The sequence below is a fragment of the Hoplias malabaricus genome, chromosome 3 (assembly GCF_029633855.1).
Source record: "Hoplias malabaricus isolate fHopMal1 chromosome 3, fHopMal1.hap1, whole genome shotgun sequence".
Lineage (NCBI taxonomy): Eukaryota > Metazoa > Chordata > Actinopteri > Characiformes > Erythrinidae > Hoplias > Hoplias malabaricus.
Genome location: NC_089802.1, coordinates 2,936,058 through 2,962,615, shown reverse-complemented (window position 1 = coordinate 2,962,615; position 26,558 = coordinate 2,936,058). Strand labels below are relative to the sequence as shown.

General features: G+C 40.4%; 1 protein-coding gene across 1 annotated transcript; it reads left to right on the top strand.

Moving 5' to 3' along the window:
- Positions 1-1,268: 1,268 nt before the first annotated feature.
- Positions 1,269-16,708, top strand: LOC136690861 (Fc receptor-like protein 5). Its single transcript, XM_066662917.1, has 16 exons — positions 1,269-1,299; positions 4,592-4,855; positions 4,969-5,229; positions 5,319-5,579; positions 5,667-5,924; positions 6,013-6,183; positions 6,393-6,659; positions 6,749-7,013; positions 7,101-7,354; positions 7,446-7,712; positions 8,028-8,297; positions 13,486-13,752; positions 13,859-14,197; positions 14,274-14,537; positions 14,645-14,920; positions 16,623-16,708. The coding sequence occupies exons 1-16, from the start codon at positions 1,269-1,271 to the stop codon at positions 16,706-16,708; spliced, it is 3,801 nt and encodes a 1,266-aa protein (XP_066519014.1).
- Positions 16,709-26,558: the final 9,850 nt, after the last annotated feature.

Below are 26,558 nucleotides of genomic sequence, written 5' to 3'. Positions count from 1 at the left end.
GTTGATCTGAAGTACCCAATGGAACAGTTGTTATATTTCATGAACAGAATTAATGGAATTCATTGTATCATAGAGTAGTAACTTAAATTTATTTGGATTTTATTTATGCTGGGTAGGTGTGTTTCTGCTGGGTAGGGTCCGGACCTACTGCAACCTCAAACTGGATAAGTGTTTACAGACAATGAATGAATGGATGCTAATCTAAAGAAGAGCTTTAATCCACAGTGGTATAAGGCACTGATTATGAATATAACTGTAACTACTGAAGGGAGACCAGTTTTTATTACATTAATGCTTCAACCTGAAATTCTATTAGCTGTGAATAAACCTGGATGGAAGCATATACACACTACACAATCCAGGACTGAGTATTCAGTAAATTATTTCAAAGTAATTCTCAAAATAAATTTAAGTGATTGTGGAGCATTTCTACTAGTCTGTTCATGATGAAATTCTCATGCAGTGTGAAAGAGAGCTGCTGTTAACTAGTAAACAACTAAACAAGCAAAAACAGATAATTCATTTCCAGTTATCAGCTGCACAATTCCCACTAAGGACTGGCGCCCCCTCCAGGGTGTATTCCCGCCTTGCGCCCAATGATTTCAGGTAGGCTCTGGACACACCGTGACCCTGAACTGGATAAGGGTTACAGATAATGAATGAATGAATGAATGAATGAGATAAAATATTTAAAAACTTAATAAAAATTTAATTCAATAATAAAATGATTAGAGTACTAGCTAAAAAGTGCAGTTTACAGGAAAGCTATTGGATAAACAGCTAAAAGTTTGTCATTTAAATGAATAGCTAATTTTTAATGCTACACTAACATTAAATTGCTAACTAGCTAGCAAAACAAATAATCTCAATAAAGCTAATAATTGGATATTTTTTGCTTAATATTTTTGGTAAGGGAAATGCATTGTAACTATCAAATCATTAATAATCATGTTCTTACAGAAGTACTCAGATGTTTAATATGGTCATGTCTTTGTGTTATATTTCAGGTTCTGTCTTTCAGGTTCATCAAGTTTAATAGCTAAGAAAATAGTATTATTATTATATATCAGTATCTTAATACAAACTTATTATTGCAGTAAGCAAAGTGGGCTCTGAGTAATAATTGGTTTCATAACTGTATCAGGAATCTAAAAGAAAAGCAGTTCAATACTGAGGTCTCTCTCTCTCTCTCTCTCTCTCTGAGGATAAGAACAGAGGAAGTGTTGAGAGTTTAACACACTGCAGTTCTCAGTCTTTACTGGGGCAGAATGGAGCTCAGTCCTCTCTCTGTGATGCTCGGTGAGTAAAACTGTCCTTGAATATCTTCATTAACTTCAATAGAGTGAGGGCCGCTGTAGGAAGACGTTGATAAAGTAACAGCTTTAACTTGAGATCAGAGATTGAAGTGATTTATTTCTAAATCAAATATTCATGAGCTCTAGCTGTGTAGGTCCTGAATTGGGTCCACACACACACACACACACAAAGAGAAATTAAACATAATTTTGAAAAAGTAGAGATAATTTATTTCTGATTTTCATGTGTTTAAAGCCATAACGATTGAAAGTTAAACACATTTCATTTTTTAATTGTTGGACTACACTTACAGTCAGTTGTAAAACATGTATTTCTTTTCTTTCAGTGACTAACAATTTGTGTGGTTTATTCATTATGCCTTTAATTAAAAATTCTGCAAAAAACTTTACTCCTCGTTGCAAAGATCCAGATAAAGTCTAGCACCTGGTGTTATGAGTTTAATATTCGCCTTCAGTCTAAAGCAAAGGTTTGGGTGCCACAATTAATTACTATTTAATGTAGATTAGAGTGAACAAATTCACTTGTACACAGCAAAGATGCTCACAGACTGCAAACAAATGCTGAGTAAATAGTAACATTTAGGTAAAAAAAAAAAAAAAGCAACGGGACATGGAGCTTTCCCGAAGGTGAGTAACTGTGCTTGGTCTCTACCTTTTCATCACTGAGAGAATTTTGTATTACATTTTGACTTTATGTATTTTATGTTGAACCTCTTTCTCTACTAGAGAGGGTTACGATCAGGAATAAATGTTTTAGAGCTGTAACATCCTCATTTACATTATTATTTTGCATTGTATTTTCGCCTAGATACAGTACTTTTATTCTGCACTTTAATAACGTGATATTAACAGGACACTCTTTAAAGTAAAAGAGCTACAAAGTGTTCTTCAACAATGCCATAGAAGAACCACTTTTGGATCCACAGAGACATCTTTGCTAACAAGTTCAAGTGAAGTTTCTGTAAACCTTTAAAAGGTTCTTCACACACACACACACACACACACACACACACACACACCTCTTAACCCAACACTGTTCTTTCATGAACCCAAAGAGGTTCTTCTATGGCATCGCTGAAAAAGAACATTTTGTAGCATGTAGCACTTTCACTGGATGGAAATGATGATTGTTTCCTGATCTGATTCTCTAGCTCCAGCTGCACAATCTCTTTCAGATTTCTTCATTCACATTAATGCATCGTATCTTGTGTTCTTCTGTCTGTGCTTTAGTGCTGGTTGGACTTCTCCACTGTGGACAAACTCAAGGTGAATCATGTTCCTCTGCTGAATTAATTCAGTATTATTCATGTACACTCAAACCCAGATTACGTTCCTCACCTAAAAACACCTGTGGCACTCTAATATTTCACTGGACCACCTTTAGTGTTGATCACACTGTGTATTCAACATGGCATAGTATGAACAAAGTCACACAAAATCTCATTTATTTCTGTCCAAACTTGCACTTGTTTCAGACGTGTACTGATGATGTGTTTGATAAACGCTCCGTAAAATACTACATCAGACTTTCACTGGGGTTAAGGTCAGGGCTCTGTGGAGGACAGTTTGTGTGTAACAATGATTCCTCATGCTCCCAGAACTACAATTCCAAAATCTGAGCAATATTATTTTGGGTGGGCTCCGGACCAACCGTGGCCCTGAAGTTTACGAGTGGCTACAGACCATGAATGAATATGCTTGTGCTATCAGGGAAGACACAAGGGAAGTTGTTCTCATTGATTGATTCAGGGCAATACTTTGACTCTTCAAAAACACAGTAGTATTATTCCAAGACTGAATAATTCCAGATACATCTTTTGACATGGCTGCTTAAGAAAAGAGGAGCTACTCCCTGCATCATGGCCATGACAAGAAATGAGTTTTTCTCAATGAATCTCCAGTTAGGAATTTTAATGAGGACACAGAGCTGTAGAAAGTTACAGAGAGAAATACACAGAAATATTACAGACATAAACTTCACAGCATGGACTTTTTGGATGATAGAGCTATTTCATACCGTAATGCACTGCCTGCAATGGACATACTCTGGTCTAAAAAAACACACATTTTCCATTTTTTATTTATTTGTTTATTTATGTATAGTTTAGCGCGGCACAGTGTCGCAGCAGGTAGTGTCCCTGTCACAGCTCCAGGGTCCTGGAGGGTGTGGGTTCAAGTCCCGCTCCGAGTGACTGTCTGTGAGGAGTGTGGTGTGTTCTCCCTGTGTCCGCGTGGGTGTCCACCGGGTGACTGTCTGTGAGGAGTGTGGTGTTTTCTCCCTGTGTCCGCGTGGGTGTCCACCGGGTGCTCTGGTTTCCTCCCACGCTCCAAAAACACACGTTGTTAAGTGGATTGGAGACTCAAAAGTGTGTGAGTGTGAGTGTGTGTTGCTCTGTGAAGGACTGGCTCCCACTCCAGGGTGTGTTCCTGTCTTGTACCTAGTGATTCTGGGGACCCACCGCCGTCTTGAACTGGATAAGGGTTACAGACAATCAATGAATGAATGTATAATTTAAAATAATTTAATGCTGTAATTTTTGCACAGGCCACAATCTTACATTATGTTACATTCTGCAGATAAACACTAATTGTGTGTTAAATGTGGAGAACAGTTTGATGCAGGGCGCTCATTCGTTAACACACAGCTGTGATGTGTAAAGAGAAAAGCTGCTGTGCTGACTTCTTCATTTTATTTCAACAGAAGAACCCACACTGAGAGTGGAGCCTGAGGGCCCAGTCTTTACTGGAGGCACAGTGACTCTGAGCTGTGAGACACAGTCGACTGGAGCTGAGATTTTCTGGTGGAAAGACTCTCAGCAATTTATTCCTGATCTGATTCATAAAGATACTCACACCACCACAGTCAGAGTAACAGTGTCTGATCCAGGAGAAACAGATTTCAAGTGTATTGGGAAATGGTCCCTGCAAAGTTCATATTACAGTGACACCATCAAGATTACAGTGAGAAGTACGTAATGTTTACTGTTTTAATTATTTATTAATAATGTGAGTTATTAATTATAAGAAGAGTGATGCACATCAATGAATACCCGGTGTCTGGTGTTAAACTCTCCAGTGCAGGTGTTTATACCTGTAACGGAACACAGTCAATACAGAGAATATACACACACCACAGTCACACTGTTACTCTGACAGTTTCAGGAGACTGTGGGCTCTTTATCACATTATTTTAATCATTAACAATTAAACATGTCCAGCTGCGTTTTTAGAGAATGTGTATAAGCCACAAATAATTATATAAAATCTTCCTGCAGAGAGACAGAAGCCTACAGTGAAAGTCCATCCAGCGGAGAGTGTGTTCATCGGAGAGAGGGTTACTCTGACGTGTGAAATAAGGAGCGGAGATTGGGATTACAGCTGGTACAAAAATAATCTCCCTGTCAGTGTTACACAGCGTATGAAGGAATACCAGATCTCTGTTAAACCGTCCGACGCAGGTGTTTATACCTGTAAAGGAACACAGTCATCAGGCCGAATGTACACACACACCAGTGACGCTGTTACTCTCACTGTATCAGGTGAGTGTTTTTTGCTTCTCACATTGTTTCACTTTATTTTAATCATAAACAGAAAAAAATAGTGCACTTTTAGGTGAGAATATGTCACAACAAGGTTTAACATCTTCCTACAGAGAGACAGAAGCCTACAGTGAAAGTGCAGCCAGCGGAGAGTGTGTTCATCGGAGAGAGAGTCACTCTGACGTGTGAAACAGGAGGTGGAGATTATTGGAATTATGAGTGGTATAAAAACACACAGTCTCTCAGGGGTTCTGTAATGAAGGATTATATCATCTCTAATGTTGGTCAGTCTGATGCAGGTGTTTATACCTGTAAAGGAACATCAGGCCAGATATACACACACACCAGTGACGCTGTTACTCTCACTGTATCAGGTGAGTGTGGGGTCTCTTTCACATTATTTCTATAATTAACATTTAATAATTTGCAGGTGCCATTTCAGAGTGTTTGTATCTTCCTGCAGAGAGACAGAAGCCTACAGTGAAAGTGCAGCCAGCGGAGAGTGTGTTCATCGGAGAGAGGGTCACTCTGACGTGTGAAACAGGAGGTGGATACGACTGGAAGTATGAGTGGTATAAAAACACACAGTCTCTCAGGGGTTCTGTAAGGAAGGATTATATAATCTCTAACGTTGGTCAGTCTGATGCAGGTGTTTATACCTGTAAAGGAACATCAGGCCAGATATACACACACACCAGTGACGCTGTTACTCTCACTGTATCAGGTGAGTGTAGGGTCTCTCTTGCTTTTATGTTTCCATCATTAAAAATACATTTTTTGGTGCCATTTTAGAGCCTGTTTCTTCCTGCAGAGAGACAGAATCCTACAGTGAAAGTCCATCCAGCGGAGAGTGTGTTCATCGGAGAGAGGGTCACTCTGACGTGTGAAATAAGGAGCGGAGTTTGGGATTACAACTGGTACAAAAATAATCTCCCTGTCAGTGTTACACAGCGTATGAAGGAATACCAGATCTCTGTTAAACCGTTCGATGCAGGTGTTTATACCTGTAAAGGAACATCAGGCCGGATATACACACACACCAGTGACGCTGTTACTCTCACTGTATCAGGTGAGTGTGGGATCTCTCTTGCTTTTATGTTTCCATCATTAAAAATATAAATTTTTGGTGCCATTTTAGAGCCTGTTTCTTCCTGCAGAGAGACAGAAGCCTACAGTGAAAGTGCAGCCAGCGGAGAGTGTGTTCATCGGAGAGAGGGTCACTCTGACGTGTGAAACAGGAGGTGGATACGACTGGAATTATGAGTGGAATAAGAATAATCAGGTTCTCCGCAGTTTTTCAAGGAAGGAATACACAATCGGAAACATTGGTCAGTCTGATGCAGGTGTTTATACCTGTAAAGCAACACAGTCATCAGGCCGAATATACACACACACCAGTGACACTCTTACTCTGACTGTATCAGGTGAGTGTTTTTCGCTTCTCACATTATCTCACTTTATTTTAATCACAAACAGAAAAAAATAGTGCACTTTTAGGTGAGAATATGTCACAACAAGGTTTAACATCTTCCTGCAGAGAGACAGAAGCCTACAGTGAAAGTGCAGCCAGCGGAGAGTGTGTTCATCGGAGAGAGAGTCACTCTGACGTGTGAAACAGGAGGTGGAGATCATTGGAAGTATGAGTGGTATAAAAACACACAGTCTCTCAGGAGTTCTGTAAGGAAGGATTATATCATCTCTAACGTTGGTCAGTCTGACGCAGGTGTTTATACCTGTAAAGGAACACAGTCATCAGGCCGGATATACACACACACCAGTGACACTCTTACTCTGACTGTATCAGGTGAGTGTGGGGTCTCTTTCACATTATTTCTATAATTAACATTTAATAATTTGCAGGTGCCATTTCAGAGTGTTTGTATCTTCCTGCAGAGAGACAGAAGCCTACAGTGAAAGTGCAGCCAGCGGAGAGTGTGTTCATCGGAGAGAGGGTCACTCTGACGTGTGAAACAGGAGGTGGATACGACTGGAATTATGAGTGGAATAAGAATAATCAGGTTCTCCGCAGTTTTTCAAGGAAGAAATACACAATCGGAAACATTGGTCAGTCTGATGCAGGTGTTTATACCTGTAAAGGAACATCAGGCCAGATATACACACACACCAGTGACACTGTTACTCTGACTGTATCAGGTGAGTGTGGGGTCTCTCTTGCTTTTATGTTTCCATCATTAAAAATACATTTTTTGGTGCCATTTTAGAGCCTGTTTCTTCCTGCAGAGAGACAGAATCCTACAGTAAAAGTCCATCCAGCGGAGAGTGTGTTCATCGGAGAGAGGGTCACTCTGACGTGTGAAATAAGGCGCGGAGTTTGGGATTACAACTGGTACAAAAATAATCTCCCTGTCAGTGTTACACAGCGTATGAAGGAATACCATATCTCTGTTAAACCGTTCGATGCAGGTGTTTATACCTGTGAAGGAACATCAGGCCGAACACAAACACACACCAGTGACGCTGTTACTCTCACTGTATCAGGTGAGTGTGGGGTCTCTCTTGCTTTTATGTTTCCATCATTAAAAATATAAATTTTTTGGTGCCATTTCAGAGTGTTTGTTTCTTCCTGCAGAGAGACAGAAGCCTACAGTGAAAGTGCAGCCAGTGGAGAGTGTGTTCATCGGAGAGAGGGTCACTCTGACGTGTGAAACAGGAGGTGGATACGACTGGAATTATGAGTGGTATAAAAACACACAGTCTCTCAGGGGTTCTGTAAGGAAGGAATACACAATCTCTAACGTTGGTCAGTCTGACGCAGGTGTTTACACCTGTAAAGGAACACAGTCATCAGGCCGAATATACACACACACCAGTGACGCTGTTACTCTGACTGTATCAGGTGAGTGTGGGGTCTCTCTTATACTATGTCTACCAAGGAAAGTTCAAATTTGAGTGGTGTTTTATAATTAAATCTATTGTAGTTCTTTATTAAAACTTTATATAGTGTTAATCTAAGTGTATAGTTTTGTTGGTTCTTTAAAATATGTTCTTCTTGGGTTTGCACTTTGTCTTATTTTTAATCTGCTTAAATATCTCCTGAAAATACACTAACTTGCACTTGATGACCATTTTAAAATTTAAAAATAATAAAATATTAAGTACTAAAAAGGTATTGAATCAAAAAAAACCTCTTTACTTTGTTCTTCATCAACAGATAAACCTCATCCTACACTCACTTCAAGCCTTAAAGTAGCCGTACTGACAGGAAACACAGTGACTCTGTACTGCATTCTGGGTCCGTCTACTGGATGGACGTTCTACTGGTCCAAACACACACAGAACCCTGAGAACAACAGCCGCACCTACAACTACACCATCAGGTCAGTTAGGCTCTCTGAGGGAGGTCGGTACTGGTGCAGAGCTGGCAGAGGAGACCCAGTCTACTACACACACTACAGTGATGCACTCTGGGTAAACGTCACAGGTGAGTGAGACTTTCACTAAGGGACAAGAGAGAATGCTATTAGGACACATTAAATCATGGGCATAAGTTTGATTTAAAAAGTGAGAGAATGCACATTAGGGGTTACATTTAAGTCCACTGCTCTTCAAGGTCCTGAGCAAGAACCCTAAATTTCAGTGGAGCCCATGGGACCCTGGCTGTGGCTGCAGACATCAAGTAGAAGAGAAAGTGCCACTGATGCAGTGCCGTATGAGCCCCAGAAGTGAGCTGTACACTCTCAACTGGGGCTAACTTGGCTCTCCAATAGTGAGCTGCTGCTGTAACTAACCACACTCTTCTCTGCTTCTTGCTCCTGTCTGCAGCCAAAACCATGTTCCAATAGTCAGTGTTGAGCCCCAGTGTATCTCCCTCCTCCAGGCGGGTTTGTCCTCCACAGCTTTCCCCTCAGGGACTTATTCATTTTGCTAGTACGGACCATGCCCGTAAAGGTTGATATGGAGGTGTTCAGGGCTTTGGAGTGTGTATGAAGACAAACCGTGTGGACACCATAAAAAGGTGTAGAAGGGATAGAGGTGGGAGCAAGTTTAGCCGACACGGAAATGATGTGAGATCACAGGGCTGTGTGGAGGGGTTTGTGTGTAGCCCTACTCCCAAAAATTATGTCATTACATAACAAATATCATAATGATTAATTCTTAAAATTATCTTCTATTTTGTTTGTATTATTAATTGTTTTATCTGTAATTAAACTGGTAATATGGCAGGATATTTTACTTTAACACAGTTAAAACAGTTTTAAACATCACATTAGCATTCATGTTATACAGAAAAGTTAAAGCCTTTCTCAGAGGCTGAGAAAATAACATTTACACCATCAAATTATAATTTTAGGGCTTCAGGGTGATTCAGTTTATTTCTGTAGCCTAATTTTAAAAATGACCTATTACCCATATAATATTTTATGAATAACGAGTTGGAATATGCTTACAAATCCATCCATCCGGTATACTGGGGGTATACCGAGGCGTTCCCAGGCCCGTCGAGTGAGTACCGATTGACACGGTCGAATGCCTTCTCCAGATCCACAAAACACATGTAGACTGGTTGAGCAAATTCCCACGCACCCTCCAGGATCCTAGCGAGGGTAAAGAGCTGGTCCTGTGTTCCACGACCGGGGCGTAATCCGCATTGTTCCTCCTGGATCCGAGGTTCAACTATCAGTTGGACTTTATTCTCCAGTACCCTCGCATAGACCTTACCTGGGAGGCTGAGGAGTGAGATCCCCCTATAGTTGGAACACACCCTCCGATCCTCCTTTTTAAAACGGGGAACCACCACCCCAGTCTGCTTACAAATCAAATAATATAATTTAGTGTCATTTAAATATAACAATTACTTTCTAGCTTTTGACCCTGCATTAAACCCTCCCAGAGAATCACTGACCACCTCCTGCTCCCTCTCACATGCGCCTTACTAATTTTATACACTTCATATTGCATATAGCTCACAGACTATCACTTTTACTTCTGATCTTTGTTGTGCTTTCAGGTGTTGACCAGAGGAGGATGGGTTCCCTCCAAGGTTTCTTTCTCGTGCGCTGAGGGAGTTTTTCCTTGCTCCTGGCTTGCTGATAGGATGTTTGGATTAAATCGCTGTAAAGTTGCTTTGTGATTGTCACGCACTCGTCCTGTCATACCTGTTTTCCCCGCTATGTGCTCTCTCCGCACATGGCTCTGTCTGTTGTTGTCTATGTCTCCGCCCATGTCCCGCCTACTTGTCCATATTCCTCATTATCTGTTTCAGGTGTGTCTCGTTTGTATGTATTATTTAAGTTCCCTTTTGTCATTTCCTGGTATCGGCCATTCGTTTTGTTTTCAAGACATGTCATGTTGTTTCTTTCCCTCTCCCAGTCATGTCGCTTTGTTTCATTCGCGTTCCTATTCCTATTCCTAGTCACGTTGATTTGCTTCCGTTGTTATGTTGCTCAGTCCAGTCTGTCTGTCCCTCGCTTTGGTTTGTTCTCTGTCTGTCTAGTTCCCTCGGTTTAGGTTTAGTCAGTATCTGTCTCTTTAGTCTAGGTCTCTGTTTAAGTCTTTCTGTCCAAGTCTGCCTGTCTTTGTTTTGTTTTCTTTGGTTTAAAATAAAGTATTCTGTGTTTTAACAAGTGCGTCCGCCTCCGTCGGTCCGCACAGCTAATCGTGACAGTGATGACTTCTGCTGTGAAAAACGCTATATGAATATAATTTGATTTAACCTAATTTTCTTTATACAACATTCTAAACAATTAACATTATAAATTAATCCATAAATTAAACTTAACATATTAAACACTCTAACTGAATTATTAACAAAATCAGTTATGTTTCATATCTCCTGACCGCCAGGGCGGTGCCAAAAATGGAATGTATCCCTGCCGTGCCATGGCCAACCGAGAGCGTATGCCAATGAAGTCACTCACGTGCCACAGCATGAGAATCCCATGCAGTATATAACTGCTCGGATCATGCTGTACTGCCTCCTTCTCTTCTCGCCTTGGAAGCTGATTGAGCGCAGCTCGCCTTGAGCTTCAGAATTTTTCCTGACCTCTTCTCTTCACGTCTCTTCGAGTGATACGTCAGCCGACCGCCGTACTTAGCCTGGTACACCAGAGTAGGTACGAGCCTATACGCAGTACAAACCACCGCAAACCTAACGAGTGAGTACCCTTCTCCAGCCTTCAGACGCACAAGCCACGGTACAATGAGGGCTACAGCGCTAGGCATCCACGCATTTTTTCCTTCCTGCTCCCCAGTGCTCGGTACACTGAATCCACTGAGGCCATGCAGTATACGTCGGTAATGAACGGCTGTCATGACGCGATGGCTTTTTTTATCTTAGGCAATGCTATTTCAGATTAGCTGTATTCACTGCCCCTCCATTTTGAAGTCCAACGATGGACACAGACTGTGTTGGTCGTGTCCCTCTTTCTCTTCGAGTGGAGCTAGAGAGGATGGCGAAACCCATGCGGCGTCTTCACGCAGGTCTTCGGTGGAAAAGACATTGAAACTAGCCCTGGCCAGGCTGGGCCTAGATACTCCAGGGGCAGAATGCTTGCGCTCTAACGCTCTGTTTAAGCGCTTTGAGGCAGATGAACTTGCAATAGCCCCATGTCAGGATTTTGTTGCGGAATTCTCTGCCGCCTTTCATAGTGAGAGAGCATGCTGTCCGACAGATACGGCTTGCATGCTATCTTCCATGTCCAGAGCGGCTGACTACGGTTTAGTGAACATGCCGCCTGGTGGTTTCACTGGATGAGGCTCTTCGTCAGGAGCCCCGCTGCCCCAGTGTGGAATGCAGACGCAATGATGAAATGGTTGTTAACCTGCATAATTCAGCGATGTGGCTGGGTAGGCTGCTCAACACACTATGCAATCTGCTCATAGCCCTTCAGAACCCTCCTGCTACCACAGAGGACCCCACCGCTCCAGAAGGATTACTGAATCTGGCCCTTTTAACGGCTGGCTATATGACCCATGATACTGGACGACTTGTGGATACAAGTCTACATGCTCGTCGTCAAGTGTGGCTGGCCCAGTCCTCGCAACCCGAGCCACCACACTACAATCAGTACCCCTGGCTCCTGGTTATCTCTTTGGCCCTGCAGCCAAGGAAGCCCTGGACCCCTAAGTTCTAGCCCAGTGTTTACCAGAGTTCAAGACCCACACCGGTCTCTCCCAGGAGTTCTCCTGGACAAGGGAACCTTAGAGTTCAGACAGAGGGTTTATACTCTGTTTACTTTGTGGTTCCCAAAAAGAATGGTGGGCTCAGACCCATTTTAGACCTCCAGCGGCTAAGCACCTATTTAACGGTTCTACCGTTCTGGATGCTGCACACGGTGGTCACCCTTCGTATGATTGACAAGGTGGAACGGTTCGCGCTTGTTGACCTTGCAGACGCCTACTTTCATGTTCCCATTGCTCCAGAGCACAGGTGCTTCCTCTGGTTTGCCTTCAATCAAAAGGTGTACCAATTTCATGTCTTACCATTCGGCTTCTCCCTGGCTCCCAGGGTGCGTACATGCCATCCTGTCCCCATTTATGGCACAGGGACTGAAAGGTCTGCCTTACCTCGATAATTGGCTTATGTGCACCCCGACAGAACAGTGCGAGCACATAGACACACTCCAGTTGCTGCAGCACACGTAGGCACTGGGGTTCACTGTGAATTGGGGCAAGTGCATGCTCACTCCGACCCAAACCATCACCTTTCTGGGAATGGTACTGGACTCACGCCTTATGAGAGCATTCCTCCCTTGGGCTCTTGCTCGAGTCATACTCTGCACCATCCGCCACTTGAAACTAGGACGCAAGGTCCAGATTTTGGATCTCTTGCGGCTGCTTACCGCAGCCTTGCAGGTGATGGCACTGGGGAGGCTCTACATCCGACCCTTCCAGATATGGATCACCAGGTTAAGGCTGGACGCAGTGCATCACAGGCATTTTCTTGTCCACATTTCAGGAGAATGTGTTTCTGCCCTGAACATATGGACCTTGAACACCTTCCTCCAGCCAGGTGTCAGGCTGGGGTGCATCCCCTCCCGCAGGGAAGTGATCCTGCAGACACCTCCTCCATTAACTTGACTCTGCTGAAACACTGGAGAATCTAAAATGGTGGCGATGACTCTCGTTCACAAAAATGACACATTAATTAACCGTATTAAGTTCGATTAACTAATATTCACATATCGAAGTAAAGGCTTATTAAATAAACAATCTCTATGATTACATTTTCAAATGTATTTAAACTCTATTTTACTGGTTTTATATCTAAATAGGGAAATGAACCTCACAGTACACAAGCGCTGTTTCCCAAAGCTGGCTTTATGAAGAACAAACCCCGCGGTCGCCCCCTACTGCCCGAGTCGAATATAGCCGAGCAATAAAAGACAACTGAAATAAAAGTTTTCTAGATGCAAATGAACACCTCTAGATACTCTGTATGTATGTAATAGTTTCCTCTTAAAAATACTGGACAATGTATTATGTGCCATTTTTATGTTAACTATTTAACACACAGTTTACGTTCACTGAACAAAATTCAGTACTATGAAGAGGATAAGGAAAGTTTTTTGATGATGCTGTGAAGCTGATAATTTCTGAATGTATATGAACAGTACAGGCTGTGGTGTTAAATAATCTGTAGTGTTGTTTAAAAATGTGTTTGTTTACAGATAATCCTAAAGCCATATTGTCCATAAAGCCTGATAAACAGGTGTTTAAAGGAGAGACGGTCACACTGAGATGTGACATACTGGCAGTAGGAGACACTGAGTGGACTTACAGCTGGTTTAAAGATGATGGATTTTATCTGAGCAGTGGAACACAGGAGAACACCATCCACTCTGTTACAGAGTCTAACAGCAGTAAATACACCTGCAGAGGAGAAATGAAGAATCAGAACTCAGAGATCAGTGACGCTGTTACACTGACTGTGTCTGGTGAGTGTGTCATTTATTTTATTGTTAATTCTACTGTATGTAATAATCTGCTCTCTCTGTATGACCGTGTTTGTGTGTGTTATATCCTCCATGTTGTCTCTGTCAGGTGTAGTCCAGGCAGTGTTGAGTGTGTCTCCACAGAGCTGGTTGACTGAAGGAGGCTCAGTGATTCTAAACTGTGAGGTTCCAGGCTCCGCTGCAGACTGGACATTCAGCTGGTACAGAGCTGTTCCCCTCAGACAAGGTTTAACCCCGGTAACAGATGCTCATGGTACCGTCATGTATTATGAGGAGCTCCTGTCAGACAGCAGAAGAGGAGCTGGAGGTTCCTACACTCTCAGTCCTGCTGCTCTAAATCACACAGGAGTTTATGTGTGTGGAGCAGAGAGAGGAGAACCGCTCTATCGCACACAGCACAGCAGACCACACCCGCTATGGATCACTGGTGAGGAACTGGAGAACTGTGTTACGTCTTTGTTTAGCCTTATGTTACTATTTATCAACATTCTGTGTATTTTCAGGTAAATCTCCTCCAGTGTCTCTGATCATCAGTCCCAGCAGGACTCAACACTTCAGCACTGACTCTCTCTCACTGAGCTGTGAGGGACAGAGAGACTCTACTGGATGGAGAGTGAAAAGATACACACAGAATAAGATGTCGAATTGTTCAACAGACACAGGATTTACCTGCAACATCAGCTCCCTCTCCACATCGTACACTGGAGTTTACTGGTGTCAGTCTGAATCTGGAGAGGGAAGTGATCCTGTAAATGTCACAGTGTACAGTGAGTCTCCATTACTCTCCTCAACAATATATCTGTATATATTTATTTTATGTTTAATATTTTGTGGTTAACAGTTTAAAAACACTCTTTTCACTGTTATCCTACAGATGGTGATGTGATTCTGGAGAGTCCTGTGCACCCTGTGACTGAGGGAGATCCTCTGACTCTCCTCTGTTTATTTCGCTCCACAAAGTCCTCACCTCTTCCAGTTGATTTCTATAAAAACGGATCACTCCTCCAGAACCAGACGACAGGAGAGATGACCATCCATGAAGTCTCAAGGTCAGATGAAGGACTCTACCACTGTAAACACCCAGAGAAAGGAGAGTCCCCACAGAGCTGGATTTCAGTCAGAGAAATGACTGAAGAGTTCAGTGTCGAAGGTGGGTCAGGCACCATTTTAACTCCATCAGGTGGCTTTATTTGTTCTTAAAGACAAGGAGAGTACTGCTGTAACTGCAACAAAGTCCCATCCAGTGTATTTTGAACTGAGCTCAAGGGACTGAATATTTTTATCCATACACTGTTTACAAACTATATGACCACAAAGAGGTATTCTGCCCTCCTATCCACTCCTATCTTACTGAGCATGTATATTTCACACTCCACACTAAACTAAAACAACAAGTAAAAATAAACAACAAGAATATGGATGGGGCATGGGGTATTAAGATGGCTGTAATGCCTAGGGCCTGACCTGTACATAATATATCCCACTGATAAAGCACCAGTATTCAAATTTAAAAGCTTAATGTATAAACATAAATAAAACACATTAAACATAAATAAATAAAATTTCTGTAGATTCATTAATTAAAACAAGATATCCCAATTAATATTCTGTTAGAAAACAGAGCTATGCAAAGACAGCTAAGATAGTCACCTCAAAAATCTATAATATTTTTCATTCATTCATTCATTGTCTGTAACCCTTATCCAGTTCAGGGTCGCGGTGGGTCCAGAGCCTACCTGGAATCATTGGGAGCAAGGCAGGAATACACCCTGGAGGGGGCGCCAGTCCTTCACAGGGCAACACAGACACACACACACACATTCACTCACACACTCACACCTACGGACACTTTTGAGTCACCAATCCACCTACCAACGTGTGTTTTTGGACTGTGGGAGGAAACCGGAGCACCCGGAGGAAACCCACGCAGACACAGAGAGAACACACCACACTCCTCACAGATAGTCACCCGGAGGAAACCCACGCGGACACAGGGAGAACACACCACACTCCTCATGGACAGTCACCCGGAGGAAACCCACGCAGACACAGGGAGAACACACCACACTCCTCACAGACAGTCACCCGGAGGAAACCCACGTGGACACAGGGAGAACACACCACACTCCTCATAGACAGTCACCCGGAGGAAACCCACGCAGACACAGAGAGAACACAACACACTCCTCACAGACAGTCACCCGGAGGAAACCCACGCAGACACAGGGAGAACACACCACACTCCTCACAGACAGTCACCCGGAGGGGGAATCGAACCCACAACCTCCAGACCCCTGGAGCTGTGTGACTGCGACACCTACCTGCTGTGCCTAATTACAGAGGTGTTTAAGAGAAAATGTAGAAGGAGGGACACTGTATAAAAGACTGATGTTTCAGAGGTAAATCAAAACTGTGCTTTTGCTCTGCACAGTCAAAGACCCCACCCTCCACCCAAATCTAACCCACAATCTCCAGGCCCCTGGAGCTGTGTTACTGCAACATATAATATTTTTATAATAATCTATAACATAATGTTAGAAACAAAAAAAAGAAAATACATAAAAATGATTCTTTTAAAATGATTCTGAGTTGAAATCCATTATTGCTTTTAATATCACACAGAAAAAAGCAGCCAGTAGTGAAAGTGTGTTCAATAACTCACCTGAAAATATGTAATTTGTTTTCATTATTATAAGCTCTTTAAAACCAGAATCAAATATGTTTAGACCCTTTTTTGCATTCCCTACTCTCCTCACACAGTCCTTTCTAGATCAGGGAACCCATGGCATGGTATCTAATATAGCACAGCTTTTTTCATGATATTGCATTCAGTATTAATTTCTGTCCTACAGCGATCAGTTTTCTCGGTCATGTCCTGGCAACGTCTCCATTTGTGATAATCTCTGTTGTGCTGGCGGTTAAATGCTGCAGATTTTGAGGTAAGAGTTCCAATGGTCACCCAAATTTTCTGCATCAGGAATTTCTTTATTCACTTTAAACTGAATCCTAACGTCTGATGAAAGACTAACTTACATCACTGTGTTTTTCACAGTTAAACCTGATGAGGAGAACCGCCCCTACGCAGTGACAGAAGCTGGAGCAACTGGCTGAGATACTCCAATGATGCAGAGTGCATGCAGTTAATGCAGCAGTTATTTTACCCATGGCTGCCCCCCTGTGGAGGACACGCTGTATAGAGCATGAACTTAATTGTGGTACTTAATAATAATCTGATACTTCATTTCTCTTCCTGATATAATTATTATATAATAACTTTGCTACATTAAGCCATTCTGTTTTTTTTTTTTTTTTATTCAGTAAGAAAATTAAATTTATAAATTTATAACAATTATTCATTCATTGTTTGTAACTGCAGGTGCAGCAGGTAGTGTCTCTGACACACAGCTCCAGGGACCTGGAGGTTGTGGGTTCAAACCCTGCTCTGGGTGACTGTTTGTGAGGTATTTGGTGTGTTCTCCCTGTGTCCGCGTGGGTTTCCTCCGGGTGGTCCGTTGTCCTTCCATGGAATTGGCAGATTGGCGACTCAAAAATGTCCATAGGTGTGAGTGTGTGCCATACATTGAAGGACTGGCGCCCTCTCCAGGGTGTGTTTCCACTTTGCGCCCAGTGATTCCGGGTAGACTCCGGACGCATTGCCACCCTGAACTGAATAAGCTCCTACAGACAACTAATGAAAAAGTTTGTTGTAAGTGCTTCTTTAGTTCAAGGTCGCAGTGGATCCAGAGTCAACCCGGAATCACTGGGCGCGATGCAGGAACACGCCCTGGAGGGGGCACCAGCTACATGGCCAGTCCTCTTACCAATGTTTGTTTTTGGACTGTGGGATGAAATCAGAGCACTAGGAGAAAACCCACACAGACACAGGGAGAACTTACCATGCTCCTAAGAGGTAGTGACCTGAAAGCGTGGTTTAGACCCATAATCCTTGGTCTCTGGAGCTGTGTGTCAGTGACACCATGTTGCAGCAGTATGACGTCCTTTTTAAAGATGACATTATTCTTTATACATGATTAAATTGTGTCATTTATGTGTATATTTTCATGACTTAGCACACTTTTGTATTATTTTTACCGTCCTGTTTCTTTAATCACATGGTATATGCTTAGGACTTCTTTTACAGTTATAGACAATTTAGACTCTGAAATAATTTCATGAATTTTTAAACTGATTCAGTGAATGTGCAATGTTTAATCATTTATTTAGTATATTAATAATTTACATTTTTAATGTTTTTGTATTATTTTTTTATGATTTTAGAGCATTTGAGGCACATTAAAAGAAATCCATATATTAATATTTTTTACACATAATTTTTATTTTTTGGTTCATATTTACACATTCCAATTCATTCATTCATTGTCTGTAACCCTTATCCAGTTCAGGGTCACGGTGGGTCCAGAGCCTACCTGGAATCATTAGGCGCAAGGTGGGAATACACCCTGGAGGGGGCGCCAGTCCTTCACAGGGCAACACAGACACACACACATTCACTCACACACTCACACCTACGGACACTTTTGAGTCGCCAATCCACCTACCAACGTGTGTTTTTGGACTGTGGGAGGAAAGTGGAGCACCCGGAGGAAACCCACACAGACACAGGGAGAACACACTACACTCCTCACAGACAGTCACCCGGAGGAAACCCACGCGGACACAGGGAGAACACACCACACTCCTCAAAGACAGTCACCCAGAGGAAACCCACGCAGACACAGGACACAGGGAGAACACACCACACTCATCACAGACAGTCACCCGGAGGAAACCCACACAGACACAGGGAGAACACACCAAACTCTTCATAGACAGTCACCCGGAGGAAACCCACGCGGACACGGGGAGAACACACCACGCTCCTCACAGACAGTCACCCGGAGGAAACCCACACAGACACAGGGAGAACACACCACACTCTTCACAGACAGTCACCTGGAGGAAACCCACACAGACACAGGGAGAACACCCCAAACTCTTCACAGACAGTCACCCAGAGGAAACCCACGCAGACACGGGGAGAACACACCATGCTCCTCACAGACAGTCACCCGGAGGAAACCCACACAGACATAGGGAGAACACACCAAACTCTTCACAGACAGTCACCCGGAGGAAACCCACGCGGACACGGGGAGAACACACCACACTCCTCACAGACAGTCACCTGGAGGAAACCCACGCAGACACAGGGAGAACACACCACACTCCTCACAGACAGTCACCCGAAGCGGGAATCAAACCCACAACCTTCAGGTCCCTGGAGCTGTGTGACTGCGACACTACCTGCTGCGCCACCGTGCCGCCCCACAATATGTTTAAACATTTAATATTGCGCAATCAAAAAATGTTAAGGGCAGATTTACAAGGCAATGACAGCTATTGCCAATAAGTAATAAAATATTTTTCTTTGTCTAGTAAGTCATGTAAAGTCTACATTTAATGTTGCTGATAAAGACATGACAAAAATCAATGTAGGTTGTTGTTTATTCTAATAAAATCAATAAAGCAGTTGCACACACACACACATGTATTATGATCTGCTGCCCATGGTACCACAAACTTTCAGTGAGAGATAGGGCAAGGACACATTCCTATACTGGCACAAATGAAGGCAAATTTGTAAATAGCATTTCATTATATTTATCACTGTGACAGAAACTGTGAACACAGGATAAGTGTCCAACTGTGGCAACATGATCCAGCACAGTTACACTTACAGTTAATGGTCATAATTAACATCATAATGGAAGAATTTAATACTGTTTAACTACAGAAGCATATTTTGCCATCAGAGCAGGTTTAATAATAGTCAGGTTTATCACTAGATTAGTTATGTTCCCCTTAGAAGTCATGGTGTCAAGGTATTCCTCCTTACAAAGTGGTGCCTCTTCCCTTTCGTGTGGTCACCTGCATTATATTTAAAATGAAATATAAATATGTTTGGAGCAATAACCATTTGAGAACAATTCTTGTAGCTTAAGCTGAAATTCATATCATAGCAATGGTGAATAAATAAAAAAACTTACAGGTTACAATTTGGAAGAACAGCACAGTGTCTATGAGATGTATTGATCCCTTGGTTGTTTCCCCTTTGAATGCATTTATAAATGAAATCATTGTCAATATCATTTTAATTGTTTTGGACAGAATTTCCAAAGGATAAAAAATAAAAATTAAAAAGGAAAATCTACAAAATAATGTCAACTAAATAAAAACATAATATAAAATAAGTGACTGGACGCAGTTACAACACTGAGTCTGTGTGGAAACATTCAATAAATGCTCTATCTTTACAAGTCTTCCATAGTTTTTAAAATACAGCTTCCCTTGTCTTGGATGTTTTATGTTCTTTCATTTCTGGTGTTGTTTTATTTATTTTTATTAAATTATTTATGTGTTAATACATAATAAGGCTTTTTTCATTTTTGATTTCAGCTGAAGACTATTACTACTAATAATCAGAATAACAATAATACTGTTTATATTACAATCAAATAATGACACAAGTGGGGGAAATGAAAGGTAAATATAAAGTATAAAAACAATGATGTATGTGCGTGTGTAATAATATTTGATGTGTATTAAATCTAAAAAGCTGTGGAACTACAGGAAGTGTGGCCAGAGCAGGGAGAGGATACATTGAGGCGGAGGTGAGATTGCAGGAGGAGCAGATAGTAGGGCTGTAAAGTATGTGTTAATTCTGTCGTCTAAATGTGTGTATCCAGGGTGTAAATATCATGTAAAAATAACCACATTCTGGAGATGCATTTAACTGCACTTTCATTCAGCAGTTAGTTTCGAACCTCTGTTAAGTTCTCTTTACAGAAAATGTGATTTATGCACAAAGTTGTATGCTCTGTGTGACTTGTATTTTCAGAAAATTTGATTCACTAAAAATCTGATGCAGTGAATTAAAGATTAAATGAATCTGTCTAATGTATAATTTTAAAAATAAATTCTGATGTGAACAACGTAGACGCCCAGATTGCCTCTAAATACATCTTTAATGATATGAACTTTGTGGAGTTAGAAACTGAGTTCTTTTGCTGAGGTCTTTGTCAACTTCATTCTTCACATGTTTGGTTAAATATATTGTGTCAGCTGGTTAAACACAAGGCATACGAATTATTAATCATAAGGAGTGTATAGATCATAGTGTAATAGCTGAAGAATTAGGGTCCTTTTACAATGAACTGTGTTCTTCTCTAAGAAATAGGTGAGAACATATTTTTGTATTTTTTAATCAATATGTAACACTTTTTGTGTGAAGCAGAAACTGTATTTCCCAATTAATATCTTATATATTCCCTCTCACAATGAGACAAATTATTATTATCCTTGTTCCAATATCAGAAAAAGACCCTAGAATACTTGATAATCTACAGCCAATAAATTTACTGATTTCTGGTTTAAGACTAAATCTTTTAAATGACTCGTACACATACAAAATTGTCATTTAACAAAATGTAATGGTGTTTCAGTTAAACTAACTTTAAAATAAATTGTTTTCTAGCTTTCAAAAATGAAAAATATGAAGTCCACAACTATCTTTGTCACGCTCTTGTCCTGTCGTGTCTGTTTTCCCTGCCATGTGCTCTCTTAGAACATGGCTCTGTTTGTTTTTGTTCGTGTCTCCGCGTTTTTCTTTCACAAATCTTCAGTTGAGAATATCATGTGGGAACAGTGTTGTTACGATGTGTTAAGACAGTGCTTCTTAAAATGTGGTAGGCGTACCACTGGTGGTACATGAAGCAGCAAGATGTACACCAGCTGACCTAGAAACATTTACTATAATTAAGAGATTCACAATAACTGAAAATCTAAAGCTTTCATGTAAATTACATAATGTTTCATGGGGTTTTGTTAAAATTTATTTCTATTAAAAAAAATACAACATGGCCTACACATACACCGTAGTTCACTACGTCTGTAAGGGAAGGTGGCGAGGGGCAGTAGGAAAGGTGTCCCCTGCAGTTTTCCACCGAGGAAGGAAACACAACCCTAACCATAACCCAGTATTTTGTGAAATCCTTGTAAAAAAGAAGCCAAGTTTCAGCTCCTCACTGGATGTAAAGAATGGCTAGAGACAGATGTGAGCAATTTGGGCTTTATTACAAAAAGGGCAAAGCGGAAACGAGAAAAACAAGCTGTGACCGATGCTGTTTCTTAATACAAAGTACGTCAAGTTCAAACTGCCATACTTGGTAGTACAAAGGAATTTGACTCGCGATTACAAACTTCAGAGAACACTGTGGTTGTTCTGTAATTGGAAAGGCAGAGTACTTGATGAGTCACCATTTCAGTAGCAGGAAAAGCTGAGGTTGGTGCGAAATGCATTCTGGGATATCTGACGCTCTCAAGTCTACAGAAGTCAACGGGTATTTGTACTGTACTTGGCTAGATGTGGACTTTTAAATGGAACATTACTTGGGCTGCAACTCATGATGTTTCCCAAGAACCCACAAGGACACCTACTGAGAAACGGCTCAAGCCTCAGAGATACTCTGGCGCTCAATCGACAGACAAAAAGAGAGAGAAACAAAGCGAGAATTCTGTACGCATGAAGACAAAATAGAAGAAAATGCTCAGGCTCCTCACATCATTAGAGTCCTAAAACACTGTTTAACACTGCATTTCTTTGACTTCTTGATACTGTAAGCACCTGCTCCGAACAACACATTACCAAAAATATATATATATATTTTTCATAAATGTTGTCTCTATATGTTTACTAATTATCTTAGATTAACTTTGTGTAAAGAAAATAAAATTGAGTAAAAAAAGGAAACAAAACATGCAAAACTCAAACCAAAGCTTTGCCTTATGCCCTCCACCTGCCCACAGAACAGAGGAAGAACCAGGGGCGCATGTGTCAGTGATAAGACTCGTTTGGAGGTTTTGGTTTGATAATGGGTAGTACTTCATCTAACAAGTTTGAGAACCACTTTGTTAAGGGAATGTGACCTACTTTGAGGACAAGAGTGAATCCTATGTCTGTTAAATCACTTTGTTAATGATATCTACATCAAATTTATGTCTATAACTATGGTGTAACTATGCAACATATTACACATTATGAATACTATGAACGATTTATTAAGAGTACATGTGATTTTAAGGTGATGGAGCTAATTCTTACATTCCTTCACTGTCTACAATTTTATGTATATTTTGGACACACCCACTTTTCCTTCGTATAATGTTGTGTATAATTTCTATTTATTTATTTTTAGTTATTTATATATAGTTTAAAATACTGAGGAAAACTATGCTTTACTTTTTTACCAATATTTTAAACAGTAATTATTCTAAATGTCCAGAAGAATTTGATGAAGTGCACTCACACTTTAACACACAGCTGTAAAGTGTAAAGAGAAAAGCAGCAGAACTGATTTCTTCATTTTTATATCAACAGAAAATCTCAAACAGAGAGTGAAGCGTCAGAGCCCATTCTTTACTGAAGACACTTTAAACTATGACACACCAGAGAGTACTGAAGCAGAGGACTCTCAGTTTAAACCTCCTTTGACTCCTGCATATACTTACACCAGCAGGGGCAGAGCAAAAAGGTCAACAGTGTTCGAGTGTCCTACCAGCCACAGTGTTCCCACACCTTCTCCTAGACGTATGTTATTATTATTATTATTATTATTTTACTTTTTCAAAAATGGTTATTAGGGAAAATTTATAATTAATCTTTAACCAGTGCGCATAAACTCCAGCATACAGACAGGCTATTCAATCTCTTACTTCCAGGCATTTTAGGCTGTCAAAGAACACATATATCCAAGTCCTAAAGTGATTTTCTCTAACAGGTCTATGAAGAAATCTGTGAGGTTGTGGTACAGAAAAAAATGTTTGAAGACAGAAGTGAAGACAGAAGATAATATACATATTTAGACTCATCTCTGGAATACAACATAGGTGCAGTGTTCCAATGATGTAGTTAAATAAAAATGTATAAACATTGAGTTTTTGATTGGACAGCAACGATATCAATATAATTTTTTTGCCAGTATTGTGTATTGATGATGTGAAAGGGGTTTATTTGTTCATTACTCCTTTAGCATTTCCAACCTTGGCATAGTTTAGGAACAATTAAATATTGTGAACAGCAGAGTATAATAGTTTAATAATATATTAATAACAAATGGGGTGGAACAATTTCAAACATGCATACATGGAATTTTCAAATTGGTGACTGAAAACAGTCATCCTGGATACATGATTGTCTCTTCCGATGGTGTCTAATGTGAGACAATGTGGTCCTGTTAGTGAGTGCTACACCCATGTATTGTAGTTTGATAGCAATCAGCTAGTTAGTTTTGTAAGTCTAGTAAACTCCTCAATAACATGTTTAGTTGAGTGCTTTCAACCGTAAACCTTCTACAGTCAATTTGTTGTTTCTGCATGATACTGGTTTGTTGTAATATGTGAAAATGAACATAGATGTACAAATGTGGTCTTGAATTTACAACATAAATCATATGCAACATATGTCATTATAATATATAACAATGGGAATGTGGGTTGTTGTGCAGGGTGTTGTAAGTGTGTGGTAAGAAAGTGAAGTAATATGTCTCTCCACGCAATATCTGTCTTAAATTAAATCTAAAAATTGTATGAACCACAAGAAGTACGGCCAGAGCAGGGGGTGAAAGAACTAAGGCAGATGTGAGACTGCAGATGGAACAGAAAGAAACATGATTGATGTCATTTATTTTATAATTGTTTATATTCTTATTAAAATACATTTGTAAATCTTTTCAGTCCAGTTGAAATAATAGTAATAATTAACATTTCCTTGAATTGTTTTTTAATACATAACCAAAAGGTATCAGTGAAATTAACTATATATTTTTTAATTTTTGCTGATGCTTGAAATGAATGGAAATAAATATATTTTGACCAGAAACACTAGTTCTGTTCATTTCTGATCAAATGCCAACTGTGTGGATGGTAATAAAACTGGTAGAGTACAAAATACACCAATTTGCAGCAGTTACCTATTCATTTATTTACATTAAAAATACATATATGCCATTGGCCAGAATCTGTGGTCACTTGTCTTTTTGGAAATATCTTAAAATAAATGAAGTCTTAAAATAGGAATCTTGCTCATGGTGTGTGTAGTTTGACCTACTGAAAATCTGATATAGTGAATAAAGGATTAAATAATAATAATAATAATAATAATAATAATAATAATAATAATAATAATGTGCATATCTGTCATTGTATAATGTAAAATATATGTGTGTGGCACAGAACACATACACACACACACTACAGCACTAGGGGATATGAACACACACCCAGAGCAGGGGTCAGCCATCTCATCAGCTAGTGAGTTTTTTAACTGGACCCATGTGGCCTGGTCTGATGAACCATGGTAATTGGTATGAATTAATTTTTCAGTCTGATGGTACAATTCATGCTTGTGATGCAAACCTGTCATGTTGGTTTTGTTATGCTAGCCACAAGGATAGTATTTAGCCAACTGACTTCATGTTGTCTGTGAAAAGATTCAATCAATAAATCAATGAGCAGAAAAGATAATATTTTCATGTTTACATCTGCTGTGCATATATATATCATCATTACTTTACTCATGTTTTAATAAACATATGATTAAATTGCACAACTAAACAGAACTTTACACAAAGACTTTAACAGCATCTACAAAGAGGATTTGTTTTCATTTTTGTAACTGATGTACAAACACATATTGCAAACTGTCATTGCAAGGTGTTGGCATGAGACTTGAAGTGGAAGTTACCAGTTATATGCTCATCTGATTGGAGAAGGGAAGGAGCGCCAGTGGTCATTTCTGACAGTGGGGTCATCACAACTCATTGGACAGCTACCACCCGCCTTAAACTTGTCAGCCCCCAATCAGTAAGATGATCGCCATGGCTTACCTGCTTAACTGGGTCCATGGAGAACCTTCTTGAAAAGTCAGCCAAAAAACCTCTGCACTAGGCAGTCAGAACAAACAAAAGAAATAAGACTGCAAAACAACGATGCAAGGAAGACTCACTCACTGAATTGCCTGCCTCCAGGAAACTTGACCTGCTGACAGTGGCTCCATCAGGGAAGCAAACTACACCTTCTTTTTGCAAGAGAAATCCTTCAGTTCAGTTCAGTTTATTATTATTATCTCTCAAAGAGAAACTTGATTTGCAAGCAGTCACTAACAATCTCATCCATAAATACAGTAAAATTAAAGACATAAAATACAAAGACATACATTGGCTGAACAAGTTCATATACACCAAAAGGAGTTAACATTATGCAGCGGAGGACTGAGAACTTTATTTTGCTCTTGTATTTAGCAATAAAATTGCACTAGGAATAAATACATTCTTAAATCTATTGCAGCGTATTTTCATAAACTCTCCCTTCAGAAGATGATCAACATATACAATAATTAACTCAGCTTTGTTCAATATATATTTCTGATACAACTGTGATAAGGATGCTTGCTGACACCCAATAATCTGATTTCTAATTTGAACAATACTGCTGAGAAGATTTTTATTCTTAATACTCAAATTTTCAAACCAAGTAATGAATGTGAAGTCAAGACTGATTCAATAAAACACTTATAAAAAAAACCTAGGCCATTTGGCTTTGGTGTGAAGGACACACTTGTTGCCTCCATTGAGCCATCATCTGCAGATACTGAAAGAATTCTTGTTCTTTGGTTGTCAACATTCTCAGGCCCAGTCAACATCATCAGCTCTTCAAACCTTAGATCTTCACCT

Excerpts from the sequence above, each read along its gene's own strand:
- LOC136690861 (XM_066662917.1), top strand. The coding sequence starts at position 1,269 with ATGGAGCTCAGTCCTCTCTCTGTGATGCTCG. Across the intron at positions 6,184-6,392 it reads ATACACAATCGGAAACATTG|AGAGACAGAAGCCTACAGTG; the intron begins GTCAGTCTGATG and ends ATCTTCCTGCAG. Across the intron at positions 14,198-14,273 it reads ACACCCGCTATGGATCACTG|GTAAATCTCCTCCAGTGTCT; the intron begins GTGAGGAACTGG and ends GTGTATTTTCAG.